Source organism: Nicotiana tabacum, chromosome 1 (genome assembly GCF_000715075.1).
Source record: "Nicotiana tabacum cultivar K326 chromosome 1, ASM71507v2, whole genome shotgun sequence".
NCBI lineage: Eukaryota > Viridiplantae > Streptophyta > Magnoliopsida > Solanales > Solanaceae > Nicotiana > Nicotiana tabacum.
The window spans coordinates 53,618,324-53,638,751 of NC_134080.1; the positions used below are offsets into that span (position 1 = coordinate 53,618,324).

Consider the following 20,428-nt stretch of genomic DNA (forward strand, 5'->3'; position numbering starts at 1 on the left):
CTTGCTGACAGTTCGGACATCTAGCCACAAAGTCCGCCACATCCTTTTTCATGTTATTCCACCAATAAACCTCCTTGAGATCATGATACATTTTTGTAGAACCTGGGTGCATGGAATACCTGGAAGTGTGAGCTTCTGACATGATCCTTTCTCGAAGACCGTCAATATTAGGAACACATAGGCGGTCTTGGTATTGTAGGGTACCATCATTCCTGCCAAAGGAAAAAGTTGTGGTCTTGTGTTTATGAATCCCCTCCTTCAGTTGTGCTAACAACGGATCGTTGAATTTCTTCTCCTTCACCTCCGTCACAAGTGATGATTCAGCCCTATTCTGCACAGTTACCCCTCCTTCATCAGAGTCTGCAAGGCGAACTCCCAAACTAGCCAACCGGTGAACCTCCCTGGCCAACCACTACTACAAAAAAGGCCTTTGGCGGCAATTATTTAGCGGCAATAAGGCAATTGCCGCTAATAAATTCTTTAAGCTTAAATATTAGCGGCATATGACCGTTAGCCACTAAAAAATAACCCTTTATCGGCAATAAAAATTAATTGCCATTAAAAATTTAAAATAACCTTTAATTTTATGCCCAAACTTTCAGCGCAACAAGTTTTTTTTTTTTAAAATTTCCCTCCCCCAAATTATTAATCTTTCCCTCCATATTTTTAGGACAAAATCGAAGATTCCCTCCAATCAGTAATTCAGCGGAAACCTATTCCTCCTATGATTCCTTCATCGACTTGAATCAGAAAATAAGGAAATATGATTCCTTCATCGACTTGAATCAGAAAACATATTCCTTCATTGAACTGGAGATGGACAAGACGATTTGTTGTCAAAATCGCACTTATATATAGGTCGTCGGCCAGCCTTTTGCCCAGATAACTGCAATTCTTTCCGAGGTATTTTCTCGGTTTACCCAGCCAATGCAATTAATAGTTGAGTTTTGGATTGTGCTGCTCGATTATGCTCTATCGTCGTTGTTAGTATTCTCTGTTATATCCATTTCTCACTTCTATTTTCGTGTAGGTTTGAAGATTGTTTTAGAACTAATTCTTCTCCTTCAATTTCTTGTATTTATTGGCAAAGCAATCTGCTTACCAGGTACGAATTTGTGCCTTCAACTGTTGGGATTTGAGATTTGCGAAAATTCAATTTTTTCTGCATATGCCCGTTGTTTGTGATATCCGACTGCTGTTAAATTGAGGTGGGATGATTGGGTTTATTCCTCCTCTGTTCCGTGACTGTATTTCTGATTTTTTTTCCTCTGTTTTCTGCTATTCATGTGATTATTCAGAAATTTCTAAGTGTCGTTGATGCATTGAATCTACCACTAGTCGAGATGTTGTTTGTAATTTTCATTGTCGTTGATGCATTGTGGTGTCAAATCTTTATAATTTCATTGTCGTCGATGCATTTGTTCCTTTGTATATTCTGTTATTCTTGTCATTGTTAAAAAAAATTCATTGTCGTCGATGCATATCTGTTTCAAATCCTCCGTAGTCGATGCATATCACTGTTAAAGTTATTTGAAGAAAACTACGAGGCTGCATCAGAAGCTTATTCACAGTATACTCAGATTGTTGGTTTCTAGTTTCGAACAAAAAGTGGGTGGTTATCTTTCCTGTTTTTGTTTTTCATCGTCCTTTTCACTGTTCAAAAGGTTCCCCTTCGTTAGGGAATAACGGGTAGGAGGGAAGAAGAATACAGAAGGGTGGTTAAGAGGTTCCTTATAGATATACTAAAATATGCATCCCCATTCTTTATCCTGGTGTCAAGCTTCCTGTATCACTTTTATCTTGGTAAGAAAGCTTGATGAGCACTTGTTGCACGAACTATTGTCAACAAGTTGTTAAAGGTGAAATTGATGTAACTTTCTACATTAAATAAACATGGAATAAGTGATCTGAAGGAGCTGTTTACACTTTGTATATCTGTTTTCCCTATCATTCTTGAGTAGAATATGCCATGTATAAGCTTTTCAACTACATTTTCATGATAGAGATGCAAATGCCTACAGGAGATAATAAGTTTTCCAACTATTCTTGGTATTGGCATTGTAAAAAGATGCTCAATCGTGCTGATTATTCCACTAAAAACTAAGAATAAACTTCTCCTTTTTGTTTATTTTACACCATTTTCTGGAATTTCCCGAGCAGGTGGGATCATATTCCTTGGTAACATTGCATGCTTGCAATTTTACTGTTTGAAGAGAAATTCAAATTTCTAGGTTTAATTCCTTTACCTTGTCAATATGTAGTACCTGTAAACACTAAACATTGATAAGCTCAGTGAAGTTTTTGCCTTTTTTTTCAATTCCCTAGTCTTATTCACTACCCAATATTCCTTCATTCGCGTTCATGTAAACTACATCCAGATAGCAGTTGAATAGACTTTTGTGGTTAAGACTCTACACCTTTTAGATGACTGTGTTCTGCCTATGTGTATTTCCTTAAGTAATACAGAAGACTTCTGCCTGAGATGAACTTTATGATTAAATAAATTTCCGTTTAATAGTTTTAATTGTTAAAATGATATTTTTGAGCCACGGAATTACCTGCTAATAGGATGGTTATTTTATTTTAGCTACATTTTTCATTAATTCCACCTTTTTACTAACGCATTTTTAGCTCTTTCAGTAATTATAAAAAAGAAAAGACTATCTTGAACGTCATGGACAATCCTACAAATAAAAGATGGATGTATTGCGAAAGAGTTAGTAAAAAATATTTGGATGGAGTAGAGAATTTTTTAAATCATGCCTTTTCTGAAAAACAAGATGGAGAAAAAATTGCATGTCCTTGTACGGAGTGTGTGCTTATCCATCAAGTAAATCGGGCTACAACATATGATCATCTTGTGGTTAATGGTATTATACCATCCTATGATACTTGGTTTTGTCATGGTGAATCTCTAAAGGGATCAAACAATGCTGAAGCAAATAATCGCAGTAAGTCAACTCAAAGGGGTGATGATATGAGAGGAATGATACATGATGCATTTGCAGGTGTTACACAGTTCATGGATACCAACGTTAGTGAATTAGGTGGCGTAGAGCATAACTTACAAGAGAATACTGCTCATCCATCTAGAAATCAATCGCATCCAGAGGTCGATAAGTTTGAACGGCTCATGAAGGAGGCAAATGAAGAACTATATCCAGGATGTAAGAAATTTAGCAAAATGTCCTTTTTGATGCATCTGTACCGTACAAAATGCATGTTCAAATGGTCAAATGAATCGTTTAATGCTTTGCTTGGACTATTGAAGAATGCGCTGCCTGAAGGAGAAAATTTGCCTCTTTCTTTCTATGAGACCAAAAAGATAGTTGAAGGCTTGGGCTTAAAGTATGAGAAAATTCATGCTTGTCCCAATGATTGCATGCTTTTTAGGAAAGAGTTTGCTAATAAGAATGTCAATAAATGCAATGTTTGTGGAGCGTCTAGATGGAAAAATGATGCTAGAAAAATCCCAGCCAAGGTCCTAAGGTATTTTCCTTTAAAACCAAGGCTACAAACACTGTTTATGTCTTCGGAAACTTCTAAAGCAATGTGTTGGCATCATGAAGAGCGCAACAAAGATAGAGTTCTATGACATCCAGCAGATTCTGAAGCTTGGAAAAAATTTGATAGTAGATATCTCGAATTTGCTGGAGACCCTCGCAATGTGCGCCTAGGACTAGCTTCTGATGGGTTCAATCCATTTGGCACAATGCGAACTGTTCATAGTACATGGCCAGTGATTTTAATGCCATATAATCTTCCTCCATGGATGTGCATGAAACAAGAGTTCTTCATTCTGTCCTTACTTATTCCTGGACCCAAAGCACCTGGCAATAATATCGATGTATTTTTACAACCTCTAATAGAAGAGTTAAATGAATTATGGGATGTTGGGGTAGAAACATACGATGCCTCTACTAAGGAGATATTTAAAATGCGAGCATCTCTCATGTGGACTATAAATGACTTTCCTGCATATGGTACTCTCTCTGGATGGTGCACTTATGGTCGGTTTGCATGCCCTTCTTGTAACATAAACACTCAATATAGAAGGCTGAAACATGGCAGAAAGTTTTGTTACATGGGGCATCGATGCTTCTTGAAGTCGGGACACAAATATCGGAATGATGCGAAATCATTTGATGGGACTAAAGAAACAAGACCTGCACCTTCTCCAGTATCTAGGTCAGTAGTGCTGAATCAAGTTAAAGATATAAAATTTACTCTAGGCCAGTCAAGTGAAGGGGTACGTGGGGTGATGAAAAACACATGAAAAAAGAGAAGTATTTTTTTCGATCTTCCTTATTGGAAATTTAACTTGGTGCGCCATAATCTTGATGTGATGCACATAGAAAAGAATGTGCGTGATAACTTAATTTATACACTATTGAATCTTGGTAAAAAGTCTAAAGACAACTTAGAAGCTCGATTGGACTTGAAGGAGATGAAAATAATACCAAGCTTATGGCCTCAATATCGAGCTAGTGGGAGAGCATATCTTCCTGCCACTTTTTTCACAATGTCTCAGCAGGAAAAGGAGTTATTTTATGAAGTACTACAAAATGCCAAGTTTCTATATGGCTATGCATCTAATACTTCATGTTGCGTTCGCAAACGAAAGTTATCTGGGCTAAAACTCATGATTGTCATGTTATAATGCAAGAACTTCTTCCTCTTGCCTTGTGGAGATCAGTAGATAAAAGAGTAAGTTCAATTTTAATTGAACTATGCACATTCTTTCGTGTTTTGTGTAGAAAAGAGCTAAAAGTAGAAGAGTTAAACCTACTTGAAGAAAAAATCCCAGAAACATTGTCTACTATGGAGAAACTCTTCCTCCCAGGATTCTTTACTGTTATGATACACTTGGTTATTCACTTGGCAACTGAGGCTAAACATGCGGGACCAGTACATTATCGCTGGATGTATCCAATTGAGAGGTATGTAGAATATCACTGAATCTTTGTTATATGTCTTTAGTTGTTAAATACTCTAATATCAAACTAATAACATTACTTTGTTCCATAGGTATTTGGGTACTTTAAAATCATATGTTCGTAATCGTGAATGTCCTAAAGGTTCAATAGCAGAAGCATACATAGCAAATGAGTGTATGGCATTCTGCTCACAATATTTAGAGGGTGGAGATTCAAGGTCTTATTATTCAAGAAAATGGAGTGATGAAATTGAGCATGAGACTAATAAAGAAGAATCTCTTTTTCCTACTGTTGGGGAGTCGTACGGTAGAGTAGATGTATTTGAGTTGGATGACAAAACATGGTTGCAAGCACATCGGCATGTGCTTTTCAATTGTGAATCAGAAGTCGTTGAGAATTATAAAAAGTAAGTGTTATATCTATTATTTAATATATTTATATTACTTATTTATATATATATATATATATATATTTCATAACAAAATTGATATATGCGAGTTACATGTATAGGGAACATATTGCTGAAATCAAAAGAGCACATCGTAAGCGTCGTTTGACACAACATCAAATTGATCATGTGCATTTCGATACATTTCATAAGTGGTTCAAGGAGCAAGTAAGTAGTAGGACTAAGTCATTATTTATGTTAAATTATTATCCTTGTACAATTATCCACATTTATAGTTGCATCTTTTATTTGGTTAGGTAAAGGAGTTGGAAGCCACGTCTAATATCTTAAATGATGTTAAAGTCCTAGCACAAGGACCGAGCTACATTGCAAAAAGATTCAGTGCGTTCGATGTTAATAATGGATATCGATTCCGAACACAACAAAGTGAAGAGTTCAACGTGACACAAAATAGTGGTGTTATGGTCGTTTCAAAGACTGAAAGTTATGCAAGTACAAGTGATAATGCTCCAAAATCTGCAAATATCACATATTATGGAAGATTGAATGATATTGTGGAGTTAAACTACTATGAGAAATTTAAGGTCATCTTATTTAAGTGTGATTGGGTTGATGTAACCAAAGGTAGAGGAATTAAGGAAGATGACTTGGGTTTCACACTTGTGAATTTCACACACCTGACAGACTCTGGCGATCGACAACGTCATGAGCCCTTTATTTTTGCAGAACAAGCTCAACAAGTAATATTTGTGCAAGATACTCAAGACCATGAATGGTTTGTCCCTAGGTTAATTAAACCTCGAGACATTTTTAATATGGGAGAGGAAAATAGTGTGCAGTTTGAGTCATCAACGCAAAGTGATGCCACTGACTTGGCTCTTTTAGAAAATTCTTGTGTTTTAGAAGATGAGTATAATGATTGGGTAATAAGTGGTGTCGATGGGATAACAATTGATACAAACGTAGATTCTCAACCTTCTCCAAATGATGGTGAAGCTAATGTTGAGGGAGAAAATAACATAGAAAATGAATGTGATTCTGAATAAGGTAGGTGGTACTTATAGAATATTTTTGTTGCAAGTGTTATGTAATAAACTCTAAGGGTGTTATTTTTTTGCTTTAGAAATTTGAATATTGGATGTTTGAGCGAATTTATTATGCTTTCTTCTACTTATATTTTGCTTATTGTATCCATTTAAATGTGATATTATAAGGTGGTACTATCACTTGATAATTATTTTCCTAGTGCATAAATAACTCTTATCTCTAGAACAATATTTTTCGCAAGGCTTTGTTTGCGTTACCTAAGTTGTTGATATTTTTCACATATTGAGATTTGGATGATGCTTCCTCATGTTTTGCAAGTGGCCTGCTAATTTGTTGGAGTCAATCTAGTACTAATATAGCGTAATGCAGCAAGATAATTTTTTTCATTTTGGAGAAGGAATTATGCGAACTAGAGGTCGCAACCGACTGGTAATTGAACAAGACGACGATGAAGATGTGCGACCTTATATTGAGCATTTGATGGATGTTCAAAACCATTCTGCAACCCAGCCTTATATTGAGCAGTTGATGGATAATCAAAACTTTTCTGAAGACCAGGCACATGATGATCAATCTTGTGATTTGAATAGTTCTGCTGGTGGTACTGAAGTTCAACGAAGTGATGATGAATTAGGTAGCACTTTTCTCTGGAATCATTTTCAAATCTTAATTGTGTGAATACAATGGTTAATCTAATTAGTTTATATGGTGTAATTAGCAACTGTGATTTTTTGTAATTTCTATTGTGATATCAAACTAGTTATATAGTGCAACTTGCAACCAAGTAAGAGGGTGTCTTCTCTGAGTGTATGTGAAATTGTAACAATGCATATGGACATTAGTTGCTTGACCGGGTCGAGTAAAATTGGATATCATCTCTGCTAGACCAACAAATGCTGACAAAGGGAGATTAGGATCTTTTGCAATTTCAGTAAGGTATCCATCTACTAGCTTTGCCACCATCAGTTTTGAAGCTTCCGATAAAATTCCAGGTTACTGTCAAGATGCATCACCCAGCCCCAGTCCTCTTCATCATCCTCCTCCCGTTGTTCTTTCCACAATTTTGATTTAGCAACCATGTCCCTCACGTTTGCTCGTATAATTTCGTTGTTAATTCCAGTTGAAATCATGAGCTGTCTAGATTCCCCTTCAAACTCACCAAAAGACTGTACTGATTGAGAGGGGATATCATGTACGGAAGTATTTAATGTTACCAATGGTTGTTTAACCATAGCAGCCTCCATCATCATCTCATTCTAAGCGTTCTTAATAATTTGTTCTACCTTAGGATTGGAAAAATGTAAAACTGGTGCATTGGAGCTATGTGCTTGGATGGTTATAAGTTCAGCTCCCAAATTGTTCTTTGAATGAATTCGTCGAACTCCTATATTTTTATCCAAATCAGCATTGCCCTGCTCTTCTTGTTCATTACTGGACCTTAGAAATAGTTGTTTGGATACCATATTATCACCACCAACTGTTGCCTTTACTTCAGGATCCCCACAGGAGCTATGTGCTTGGATGGTTAAAATTATAGCCTTTGCACCTGGTGAGTTGTCATAGTTTATTGACCCATTACCTTCTTGTAACTGACCATTTGAGATTTGTTCAGCAGCAGCCAAGCCTCCAGCTGCATCTACTCGATTAACAACAGTCTTTGAGCCAGGATTAGTTTCTAGAATTTTTGCAGCACTAGCAGATGTTGTCATCAAACAATCATATAACTATCAGATAATTATAGTGTTATTAAACATATTTAACCATATAAGTTTTTGCCATTTGATGACCTTTGAATTTTCTATTCTAGGTAATTTGGAGTCAAGAAAGATTCGTGGGCCTACTTTACTAAAAGATATTTGAAAACTTCCTTCGGGGAAGGTAGTTGATGTGCCGTTTAATAATCGTAACCAAGCTATTGGGGAAAAAGGTCGAAAGCTTGCTAGCTTTCTAGGAATCATTGCGAGAACTCCAGAACTAACACCGTTACATGTAGATGATTGGAGAAATTTTGACAAGGAGGAAAAGAAGAAATTGGTGGATTTTGTGAGGGTATGGAGTAGTTATTATTATTTATTTGTTTTTTTTTTATTATTATTATTATTATTATTATATGAATGGGTTCAATCTTTTATACATGATATTTTTTTCTAAATATTGGCTTTAATTTTTTTAGAAGAAGTTCTCTATCCCAAGACGAGGAGAAGCTTATGTCCTAAAGTCACTAGGAAAGAAATGGAAAGATTACAAGTGTGAGTTAAAAGGTGAGTATTTGCGAAAATATAAGACTAAAGACCTTTTGCTGAAAAATAGACCAAGTCGCATACCGAGGGATCAATGGAGTAGTCTTGTCGCTTATTGGCTTTCAGATAAAGCTAAGGTATTAACAAATCTTTAAAACACCTCAAGTTGATTATTTTCAGTGTTTTAATTTTAGTGATGCTCAATTTTTATGTATAATTTATAAGATATCATTTTAATATTTCAACGACAGAGGCGTTCCCAAGCAAATAGAAATAATAGGGCCAATCAAAAGATGCCTCACACAGGAGGATCCAAAAGTATTGCTATCTTGATGGATGAGCATGTAAACTTGTTCAAATTACTAACTATAATGTTTTAATTTTTTTTCCACGTATATCTTACATCAATTTTATTGTATTAGGCTGTAAATGGGATAGAGCCTACACGAGCACAAGTTTTCATATTAACTCATACAAAACGTAAGGATGGTAGACCACTGGATGATGATTCTGTCAAGGCAATTGTAAGATTTTTTTTTCTTTTATTTTCTTAATTGGGAAATAGTTAGGAAAAAACATAAAAGTGAATAAATGAATTTCAAATTGGATTTATGTATTTTATGGCCAGGAAATGATAAATGAAAGGACGAACAATAGTGAGAGCTCTACTGACCAACCTCCTCGCGGTGTTGCTTGGGAAGGCGATGTGTATTCTCAGGTGTTCGGAAATGACAAAAGTGGATATGTTCGTGGTTTAGGACTTGGTCCAACTCCTTCTGGTCTATGGGGTAGTAAATCTTCCTTAGAAAATATTATCGGAGAGGATTCGTCTAATGAAGTTGTCCAAAGGTTAACACAAGAGATAACCGAGTTAAAGGATAAACATAATGAAGAAATGAATCTGATGAAACAAAATCAGGAGAAGATGCAATCAGAATTACTCAAAATGCGACAATTGATGCGCAAATATGCTTCCAATGAATCTCTGCCTCAAAATATCAATGACACCTCAATTGAACAGGTAACTCAATTTTATAAGTTATGTACATTATTAATGAAGTTTTAATCCTATAAAAGTATTGTTATCTGGTGTGTTAATATTTATTAGGTCCCTGCTGCCAATAGTCGCCATGAACGAGTACCACAAAGATCAAGGATACCTAATGTTGCTGAAAATACTTCAACGTCTCATGGTACTACTCATCTTTATCCTTCGGCAAGCTACTATTTAATTTTTCTATTGTTTGATCAAACTTCTGCAGATTTCACCTGCTCAATATGCCTAGGAGATTAATCTCCATGTTTAGTACATTAAGAAAATTCTGTAGCCCAAAGATTTGTGTTCTTCTGCATGTCAATCACTTGTTTGTTACATGTGTTGTTATTTTGGAATTGGACTGTTTCCAATATAAAAATAACCTCTGCTGCAATCTGCACCTTGGCTGCCTGTTTGTTTGGATCTATTCAATTTACTCTACTTATAGTGATAGTGATAACTATGTTAATTCAAGAAATCAACTATGTTAATTCTTGGAGCCTACGACAAATAAAATAAATACTAGCTGGAAATCAGGAATCTTAGAATATAAATGCTTTTTTGGATTGCTATGTTACTGTGAAGCTAACAATTCCGATAAGAACATGTCTGGCTTCAGTGCTATCTACAGCAGAACCTTTTTCTTCAAGTGTGCTTTTTACCTTTTCTCTGTTTCGAACTGAGTAATTGCTCTATTGGGAGACTGAGTGTGTTCTGCTACAACTGCTGCATAATTGAACTGCTCCAATAAAACTGGACTGAAGCCAAGGATCACTGAAGCCAAGATTTGCTCTGTATTTTTGTTTTTGTTTGTGTGTGTTGATTGTTTCTGAACTATTGCCTTTTACTGAAGACTGAAGCCAAGGATCACTGTTTAAAACTCAATCAACATGACCAAGCATGACAGATAATTGAGCTAGAATCCTGTCATGACAGATAATTGAGCTAGAATCCTGTTTCTGAACTATTGCCTTTGAATGTGTTTTTTGGGTTAGTAACTAGTTAAAATATATATATTAGTATTTGAAATGAGATGTGTGAAGTTTAATAAAAAAGGATCACGACGAGGACTTGGAAGTGTTATGAAGCCATGTCAAATCACTATAAATCTGTGTTTCGTGTCTTAAAAATAATGTTTGGTTTCTCACCACATTTGGTGTTGTTCTGTAGCAATTCATCTGATAGAAAACTCCAGATTCTAACATAAGAATTATAGGATTGCAGATATCTAGAGTTGTAGTAATTTCAGAATATTATCGACTTAAAGAACACAACCAAAGTGCTTGAGATGGAAATTCTAATCTGTTATGCGCTAACATCATATTGAAGTGTTTGAACTATCTAATCTACGAAGTTAACTGAATTGTGTGGCCGGCTAGTTTATAATTTAAACTGTTAGAGAAAGGACACTTTTTTTTAATTTTTACGTCTACAACTATTATTAAGAAGAAAATTGTTAAAAGTGTCACAAAAATGAAGAGTGTGCCATGGTAGCTGGTTGAGTAATGTATGAAAACCTCTGGATGATTTTGCAATACTGAAAAAACCTCATTTGAATTGCTCTCGCCTGAGTTTGTTATTTTATTTTCACAGAGATTTAAAGAATGTATTTAACTAGTTTAGTATCCTGCTTGCTTCAAACAGTTTTGACTTCCATAGCCTTGCAACCTATTCTTTTGTATTTGCTTCCCCTGGGCAACTATCTTGGTAATCTATTATCTCGCAAACTATTATCAGCTTTGTTGTTTGGCAACATTTACTTCCTATTGACATAGTTATTTTATAATTTCAGGTCATACAGTCTGATGTTCGATAATTTAGCAGGTGGAAGATTTCAATATGAGGAAGAGTTTCAGAGATTATTTGAAGAGTGTTATTCGTTAAGATTAGTTATATAGTGACATTAGCTATTTACTTCAAAAATATGAGTTATTTTTTAAGGTTTTGTGATATTAATATTTTGGATTATTAGTGCTTCCTTTTGTTCGTTAAGATTTAACGAGATATACTATAGTTTTATGAATTAATATCAATATATTTTGTTATTTGCATTATTTTTTGGTTGAATGTAGTAGCTATCATTAATGGTGGCTAAACTTACCGTTATAGCTTGTGAATTTTAGTGCCAATTTAACAGTATTAACACGTTTAAACAGGGATATTGTAACCATTATATTGCTATTAAAGATGATTTTTAGCGGCAATATAATTGACTTTGCTATCCATTAAAATGGACGCTAAAGGGGCATACTAATATGTTTTTAGAAGAGATATTGTTGCCAATTTAATTGCCACAAAACAATTACCGCTAAAGGTATGGACTTTTACCGACAAATATTTTGAATTTAGCGGCTATAAAAATGGACGTTAAAGGAGCATTATTAGTCGTTTTTAGAATGGATTTAGCAGCCATAATAATTGGCACAAACAATTGCCGTTAAAGCAGATGTGTTTTAGCGGCAATAAATCATACCATTTACCAGCTTTTGGCAGAAATTCCGCTAAAGGCTTTACCGACCCCGGCATCATCGGCTAAAGATCAATTGTCGTTAAATGCTATAGCGGCAATTGTTATTGCCGCTAATGCTATTTTTAATTGCTGCCAAAGGTATTTTTTGTAGTAGTGAATAGCCTCTGATATACCTACAAATGAGCCAAACTTCCCATAGATTTTCGACTAAGAGCATCTGCCACAACATTATCCTTTCCCGGGTGATAGAGAATATCAATGTCATAGTCCTTGAGTAACTCTAGTCATCTTCTTTGCCTCAGATTCAACTCCTTCCGCTTGAAAATATATCGAAGGCTCTTATGATCCGTAAATACATCCACATGGACCCCATACAAATAATGCGTCAAATCTTTAGCGCAAACACCACTGCTGCTAGCTCTAAGCCATGGATTGGATAGTTCTTTTCATGATTCTTTAGTTGTCTAGAAGCATAGGCTATAACCTTGATGTGTTGCATTAACACACACCCAATCTCAATCCTCGAAGCATTGTAATACACCACAAATCCCTCCATACCCTTTGGTAGGCTAATATCGGTGTTGTTGTCAACCTTGATTTAAATTCTTGGAAACTCCTTTCACAAGCATCGGACCATTGGAATTTAACTATTTTCTGTGTCAATTTAGTCAATGGAGAGGCAAGAGTAGAAAAGCCCTCCACAAATCTCCTGTAGTACCTAGCCAAACCTAAGAAACTATGAGTCTCTATTGGAGTGGTAGGCCTAGGCCAATTCTTCACTACTGCAATCTTTTGAGGATCAACCATAATTCCTTCCCCGGAAACGACATGGCCCAAGAACGTGATGGATTCAAGCCAAAATTCGTATTTTGAAAATTTTGCATACAATTGATGTTGATGAAGGGTCTGCAGAACTGCCCTGAGATGGTCAGCATGGTCCTCCCGACTTCAGGAATACACAAGAATATCGTCAATGAACACTACCACAAAGGAGTCTAGAAAAGGCTTAAAGACTCGATTCATAAGATCCATGAAGGCTGTTGGGGCATTTGTTAGCCCAAAAGACATCACCATAAATTCAAAGTGCCCATACCGAGTTTTGAAAGTTGTTTTTGGAATATCCTGCTCTCTTATCTTCAATTGATGGTACCCGGACCGCAAGTCAATCTTTGAGAAACACATAGCACCTTGTAATTGATCAAACAAGTCATCTATTCTTGGTAGAGGGTATTTGTTTTTGATTGTGACTTTGTTGAGTTGCTGGTAGTCAATACACATTTGCAGCGACCCATTTTTCTTCCTCACAAATAAGACCGGTGTGCCCCACGATGACACACTCGGTCGGATGAAACCCTTTTCTAGCAAATCCTTCAGTTGTTCCTTTAACTCTTTCAATTCTGCCGGTGTCATTCTGTAAGGTGGAATTGATGTAGGCTGCATGTATGGAATCACATCGATCCCAAAATCAATCTCCCTGTCTGGTGGAATCCCAGGGAGCTCATCTGGAAAGACATCTAGAAATTCATTCACAACTGGTACAGACTCAAGGCTAGGTGCCTCGGCATTGGTGTCCGTCACCCGAACTAAATGATAGATACACTCCTTCTTGATCATCTTCGTGGCCTTAAAGTAGGAAATAAACCTACCCTTAGGCACTACATTATCTCCCTTCCATTCAACAATGGGCTCATTAGGAAATTCAAGCCTCATAGTTCTAGTCCGACAATCAAGCTTGGAAAAGCATGAATAAAGCCAATTTATTCCCATTATTACATCAAAGTCGACCATCCCTAACTTAATAAGATCAACCGTGGTATCCCTACCCCGTTCCGTAACAACACAACCTCTATAAACTCGAGCGACCGTAATAGACTCACCAACCGGAGTAGACACCGAAAATGGCTCATGAAGCTGATCAGGTTCTATCCCGAATTCCATTGCAACAAAAGGGGTAACATAGGACAAAGTGGAACCGGGGTCAATAAGTGCATACACATCATGAGATTGGACAATCAGAATACCTATAACAACATCTGGAGAAGCCTCTACAATCTGGCGACCACTCATAGAATAGAACCGGCTGGGTCCTCTTGAACTCTGCGCACCACCCCTAGCTATACCATACCCTGCGGGTGCTGGTGTACCTCGAGCTGGAGAGGGGGTTGAAGATGTAGCAGCTGTTGGACTGGATGACTGAGTTGTGCCCCTACCCGCTCCCTGGCGGGATATGTGACAATGCCTCTGAATATGACCCCTCATCTCATATCCGTAGCATATATGTAACTCCAAATAACAAGTCCCTGAGTGCATCTTCCTACACCTGGGGCACGGGGACCTCTGCTGCTGCTGGGACCTCTCTCCTGATCGATCCCGCTAATGGGATCTCCTGTTGCCCTAACGAGGCCTGAAACGACTCCACTGCTATTGGTTGGGCCCTGATGGCGGTGCACTAGCTAAAGACTGTGCAACAGACTAGGACGGCCCTGATGATCCTCCCCTAAAAGTTGATCTTCCCCCACCTAGTGACTCTCCCATGTTGCCCGTAGACCGGGCCTTGCTGTTACCCTCTCTCTCCATCCTGTTATTCAATTTACAAATCTTTATGGCCTGAGCGAATGCTACCATCTTCCCATAATTCATATCAGAATTCAATGCAGTCGTAGAAGCCTCATTAATAGTCAAAGAATTAAGGCCCTGAACAAACCGACGCACCTCATCCTCTATTGTGGGCAACATATGAATGGCATACTTGGACAGGCGAGCAAACTCCATGTGGTACTCCCACACTCTTCTGTTACCTTGCTTCAGATTTTCAAACTCGTCTGCATGGGCTTCCCTTGTCTCAGCGGGCAGGAAATGCTCTATAAAGGCATAAGCAAACTCACTCCACCTCGTCGGAGGGCCCCCCTCCTCACAGGAATTTTCCCACAACTCAAACCACGAATAGGCTACCCCTTTCGAACGGTAGGCAGCCAACTCTACTCCCTCTGTCTCAGTTGCACGCATAACCCTGAGGGTCTTGTGCATCTCATCAATAAAATCCTGAGGGTCTTCTTCTGGATTGGCACCCGTAAACACTGGAGGATCTAACTAGAGAAATCTGTTCACCCTGGAACTAGTAGAATTCCCTTGCTGGCCGGATGAACTGGGCGCAACATTTGACCTCTAGGCCTGAGAGGCCACTAGCTAGGTCAACATCTGAATAGCTCCCCTAAGATCCCCATCAAAAATACCAGAACCGAAAGTTGGGGCTGGAGGCGGAATAGAAATATCAATGGGAAGGACAGTGGTACCCACTGCAGGTATAAGAACTAGGGTAGTCTGCTCTGGAATAGAAGGACCAGGCGGGGTGATAGCAGGGCGACTACCCTCACCCGCATTATCAAGCAGTGATTCATCAGCCAGTCCTGAGGTGGCATTGGCTTCTTTGCCAATTCTCGCTTTCTTCTTAGGTGCCATTAACTGAAACATAGAACAATGCATTAATTAGAGAGGGAACAGTTTCACCACACGATCCAGAATATCAAAGAAGGGTGTTATTCCTAAATTCCCAGTAACCTCCAGCTAATAGATGTGGTCGACTACGCACCGATAAGAAGGACTCTACCAGACACGGCTCCGAGGCATCCTAGGACACTTCAAAACATTTGGCTCTGATACCAAGTTTGTCACGCCCCAACCTCGGGAAGTGCGACCGACGCTCAATTGAGTGAACCCAACTGAGCAAGCCTTATCAAACACTTCCTACCCAACTCAATATGAATAAGGAAACCATGCTTTCATTTATTTAGATGAGGAAAGATAATACATTCAACGTTGTTAGTTCATTTTATATCACAACTTTAAGTCGTAGTTAAGTTCCAAGATTCCATACAATTACACTTTAGAGAAGCAAGAGTTAGAATTACAACATACTTCGTAGACCTATCCAACACCCGTACATAACCCACACATATGTCTACAGATCCTCTAAAGATGTAAAAGACAAGTATGACAATGCCGGCAGCAAGGCCCCGGCTATACCTCAAAAGTGTAAGTCCACAACAAAAGATGTACAATATAACCCCTTGAAAGAGAAAGGGGCTCACTAAGACTTTGAGAAGAGGGTACTTTGCTACACGCGATTGACACTATCCGCAATGGAGCCACCTACATTCATTTAAAAATGTAGTGCCCCCGGCAAAAGGGATGTTAGTTCCATGGAATAGTACTAGTATGTATAACTAAACACCATCTAGTTAGAAAGAACTTTCATACCAAACATAAGGAAAGCACAGTATAACTCAAAATCTTTAAATGATCACAACATTATCAATGTAGAAGAATCATACAATTTTCGCATTATGTTTCCATAGCCTTTAGTTTGGGGCATTTCATATTGTTCATCATTGTTCGCTATACCACCGCTAGCTTGAGACGAGTCCGATATCGACTCGATCGGCTAGGTTGCCTCATTTAAGACATACATTTCAATCACAATCTCATTTTCCCCTTTTTATCTGGGGTTCAATATCAACACATACCACCATGTGTGCGGCATGGCGTCTGATCTCAGCCTGATCGGCTAGGCCGCCTTACCAAGGCATTTCCCTTTTCCATCAATCATCTCAATTCCATCTTTTTATCACATGTATAATTTCATATGCACTTGGGGCCATAGCTATCACGTCATATATTTGGCACTAGGCCACATTTCACATCATTCCCAATTTCAATGTTAGATTGGTAATTTAGGATAATATATGCACACAAGAGCAAATAAAGTTGTAAGTGTAGATGAGACTTCACATAGAGGACACCACATATACAACTTCAATCTCAATTAAGGTCTACGCATTTCAGTACATGATTCATATTCCTGGCACCCTTTCAAGTTAACAAGAATAGCACATTAATCATATTGAGACACATCTTCCACGCATATAAAGTCGCAACCCCAAATTCATGTGAAACAACAATCCATACAACAATTCAACTCTAATCTTACCATAATTGCGCAAACAGCAACAAAGCTTGATTTCTAAAAGATGGGGTTTTATCCATACATACTTCAACTAAGCTTTCCTTAATCCTATAACATTCTGTAATGTTCGCACTTCAATCTATTTAAGCAATATAGCACAATTGAACCCATAATCAGGAAAAGATCATAATCTGAGCTCACTTGAGCATTTTATCAAGCATTGAGCATTCATTAAGGCCTTATGGTCCTTTTATGCAAGATTACACTTAGCCCATTCCCCATTCTTCTCTATTTATAATTTCTCCATATCTTCTAAGAACACATGCATGCAATGCAATCACCCTTATCCCCATGAATTTCCTCACTAATGATCCCTTATAGCTATGTATAAAATTAAGAGCTGAGGTGATGAAGTCTTACCTCCTGGGATGAAGGTTTTGGTGCTCCACTTGATTATCTTCAATGTTTTTAACAAGGATTTGTGGAGCACTTTTCATGAAAGGCACTTCCCCTCTCTTAGACCCTCCCTCTCACTCTAAAAGCATCAGGGAATAGGCTCAAAATGAGCTATTGCACAAAATATAATGACAAGGGGTCGGTTTTAAAATTTAGAAATCTGGAGGCCCGACTCAGATGTGTGATCGCATATGCGATCGCAAAATTGACATGCGGCCCGTAGAATGGACCGCAAAAATGCTCCCAAAGACCTGAACAATTTGCCTGGTTATGCGACCAGAATGCGGTCCACATACCCGTTCTGCAGTCGCAAAATGCACCGCAGAACTGCCCACCGCAAAAGTTCCAAGGGGATTATGCGATGATTATGCGGCCCGCATATCGATTATGTGATCGCATATTTGGCCGCATAATTGACCTCAAAATTAACCTTCACAATGCCTGACTCTGCAGTGACTATGCGGTCCGTATAGCTATTATGCGACCGCAGAGTTGACCGCAGAATCGCATTTTTCTGGAAAACACTATTCTTTAACTTTTTAATACACAGATCAGTCCAAAAGGTCCGAACCACGGCTCGAAAGCTCGCCGCAAAGAATTTTTATGAATTTCTAACACATGATCCTAACTTGGCACCGCAAGACTCGGGTTTTTGAGTAGAAATTTCATAGCCAATTTTCCATTTTCTTTTTATATAACAGAAAATTAACTACCCTCTTCAATTTTCCCTCTTTATTATTGAGTAAATAGCCATTTATGTTATGGCATTTATGTTTTGGCCGTTTTGCATAAACAACCATTCTGAAGAGTTGCACCTCTTCAGATTTCAGCCCAACTTTGGTTAAAAATACAAGTCTATTCTCTCAGAATTTCCATACGATTTTCTGAGTTTCTCCTCCTTCTTATACATACTTTTAACATCAAAGCAACAGTAAGTGTGATTTGCTACCGAACTTTATGTTCGCTGAAATACTGGGGTTTGAAGTATCACTATACCCGTTCATTCTATCCTGGGAGGAAATAATCCATAACCTTGGGTACTAGAAGGGGATTAAATTCCTTAAGGAAACACTGTAAATTCATTGGGCTCGGATTAACTTTTGTTTCTTTACATTTTCTGTTTATATATTATACTGCTTTTCCATAAATACAGTTTACTAACAAGCTTAAGGAATTTAATTTGTATTCTGTATTTGTGTTATACTCACTATTTTGGAGTTTAAAATCGTTGTGGTTTTTTACTCCGTTGGAGATTAAAATTGATGTGATTTTGACATTTGCTTGTGTCATTCTTTTACAAAAATGACTAATGATAATGGGAACCAGGCTGTTCCAATGGTGACTGCCAATGCATCAATAAGCCGAACACCGGCGTTGGCACTGGCGGAGAAACTCGAGAAATTTTTCGGGTTAGATTTCAAGAAGTGGTAGCAGAAGAAGTTCTTCTACTTGACTACTTTAAGTCTGCAGAAGTTCATCAAGGAAGATATTCCTGTCCTGCCCGATGAAACTCCAGAGAATGAACGCTTTCTTGTGATTGAGGCATGGAAGCATTCTGATTTTCTATGCAAGAATTATGTTCTTGGCGGACTGGAGGACGATTTGCATAATGTCTACAGTGGCATGGAGACGTCAAAAGAATTGTGGAAGACGCTTGAAAAGAAATACAAAACTGAAGATACCGGGTTAAAGAAATTCGTTGCCGCCAAGTTTTTGGATTACAAAATGGTAGATAACAAGTCTGTTATTACCCAAGTCCAGGAATTGAAAGTGATTATTCATGATCTCCTTGCTGAAGGTCTTGTCATCAATGAAATATTCCAAGTAGCAGCGATGATTGAGAAGTTGCCTCCTTTGTAGAAGGACTTTAAAAACTACTTGAAACACAAATGCAAGAAGATGTCCCTTGAAGATCTCATTGTTTGGTTGAGAATCAAAGAGAAAAACAAAGCTGCAGAAAAGAGAGGTCGTGGAAACTCAACAATAATGGGAGCAAATATTGTTAAGGATACTTCTCAAAATAAGAGAAAGAGGAAGCAGGCTTCTGGACCAAAAAGCAACCCAAGCAAGAAACAGTTCAACGGAAATTGCTACAACTGTGGGAAAGTTGGGCATAAATCTACGGAGTGCCATGCTCCGAAGAAAGACAAGAAGAAAGTCCAAGCAAACATGATTGAAAAGCATGAAGATGTTGATAACTTGTGTGCCACGCTTTCTGAATACAACCTGGTGGGAAATCCAAAGGAGTGGTGGATTGATTCTGGAGTCACTCGTCATGTTTGTGCTGTTAGGGAAGCCTTTGCAATATATGCTCCTGTTGGACCCGAAGAGACTCTTTATGTGGGAAATGCTGCAACCGCCAAGAATGAAGGATGTGGGAAGATCTTTCTGAAGATGACTTCTAGCAAGGTGGTGACTTTGAACAACATCCTTCATGTTCCCGAGATTAGGAAGAATTTAGTCTCTACTGGAATTCTTGTTAAGAATGGTTTTAAATGTGTTTTTGTTTTCAATAAGGTTGTAATAAGTAATAACAAAATGTTTGTAGGAAAAGATTACCTCAATGAGGGCCTTTTTAAGCTGAATGTAATGGTTGTTGAGAATAAAAATAAAATTTCAGTTTCGTCTTACTTACTTGAGTCAAATGAATTATGGCATATACATTTGGGTCATATCAATTATAAAACCTTGCGAAAAATGATTACATTGAAAGTATTGCCAAAGTTTGAATGCGACAAATCAAAATGTCAAATATGTGTGGAATCTAAGTATGTTAAACATCCTTATAAGTCAATTGAAAGGAATTCAGATCCTTTAGACTTAATTCACACAGATATTTGCGATATGAAGTCAATACCATCTTGCGGTGG

General features: G+C 37.7%; 1 protein-coding gene across 1 annotated transcript; it reads left to right on the plus strand.

Moving 5' to 3' along the window:
* Positions 1–2,674: 2,674 nt before the first annotated feature.
* Positions 2,675–6,392, plus strand: LOC142162713 (uncharacterized). Its single transcript, XM_075219305.1, has 7 exons — positions 2,675–3,489; positions 3,637–4,249; positions 4,409–4,653; positions 4,758–4,940; positions 5,029–5,343; positions 5,448–5,553; positions 5,643–6,392. Exons 1-7 carry the CDS (start codon positions 2,675–2,677, stop codon positions 6,390–6,392), a joined length of 3,027 nt encoding a protein of 1,008 aa, XP_075075406.1.
* The last annotated feature ends 14,036 nt before the right edge of the window (positions 6,393–20,428 follow it).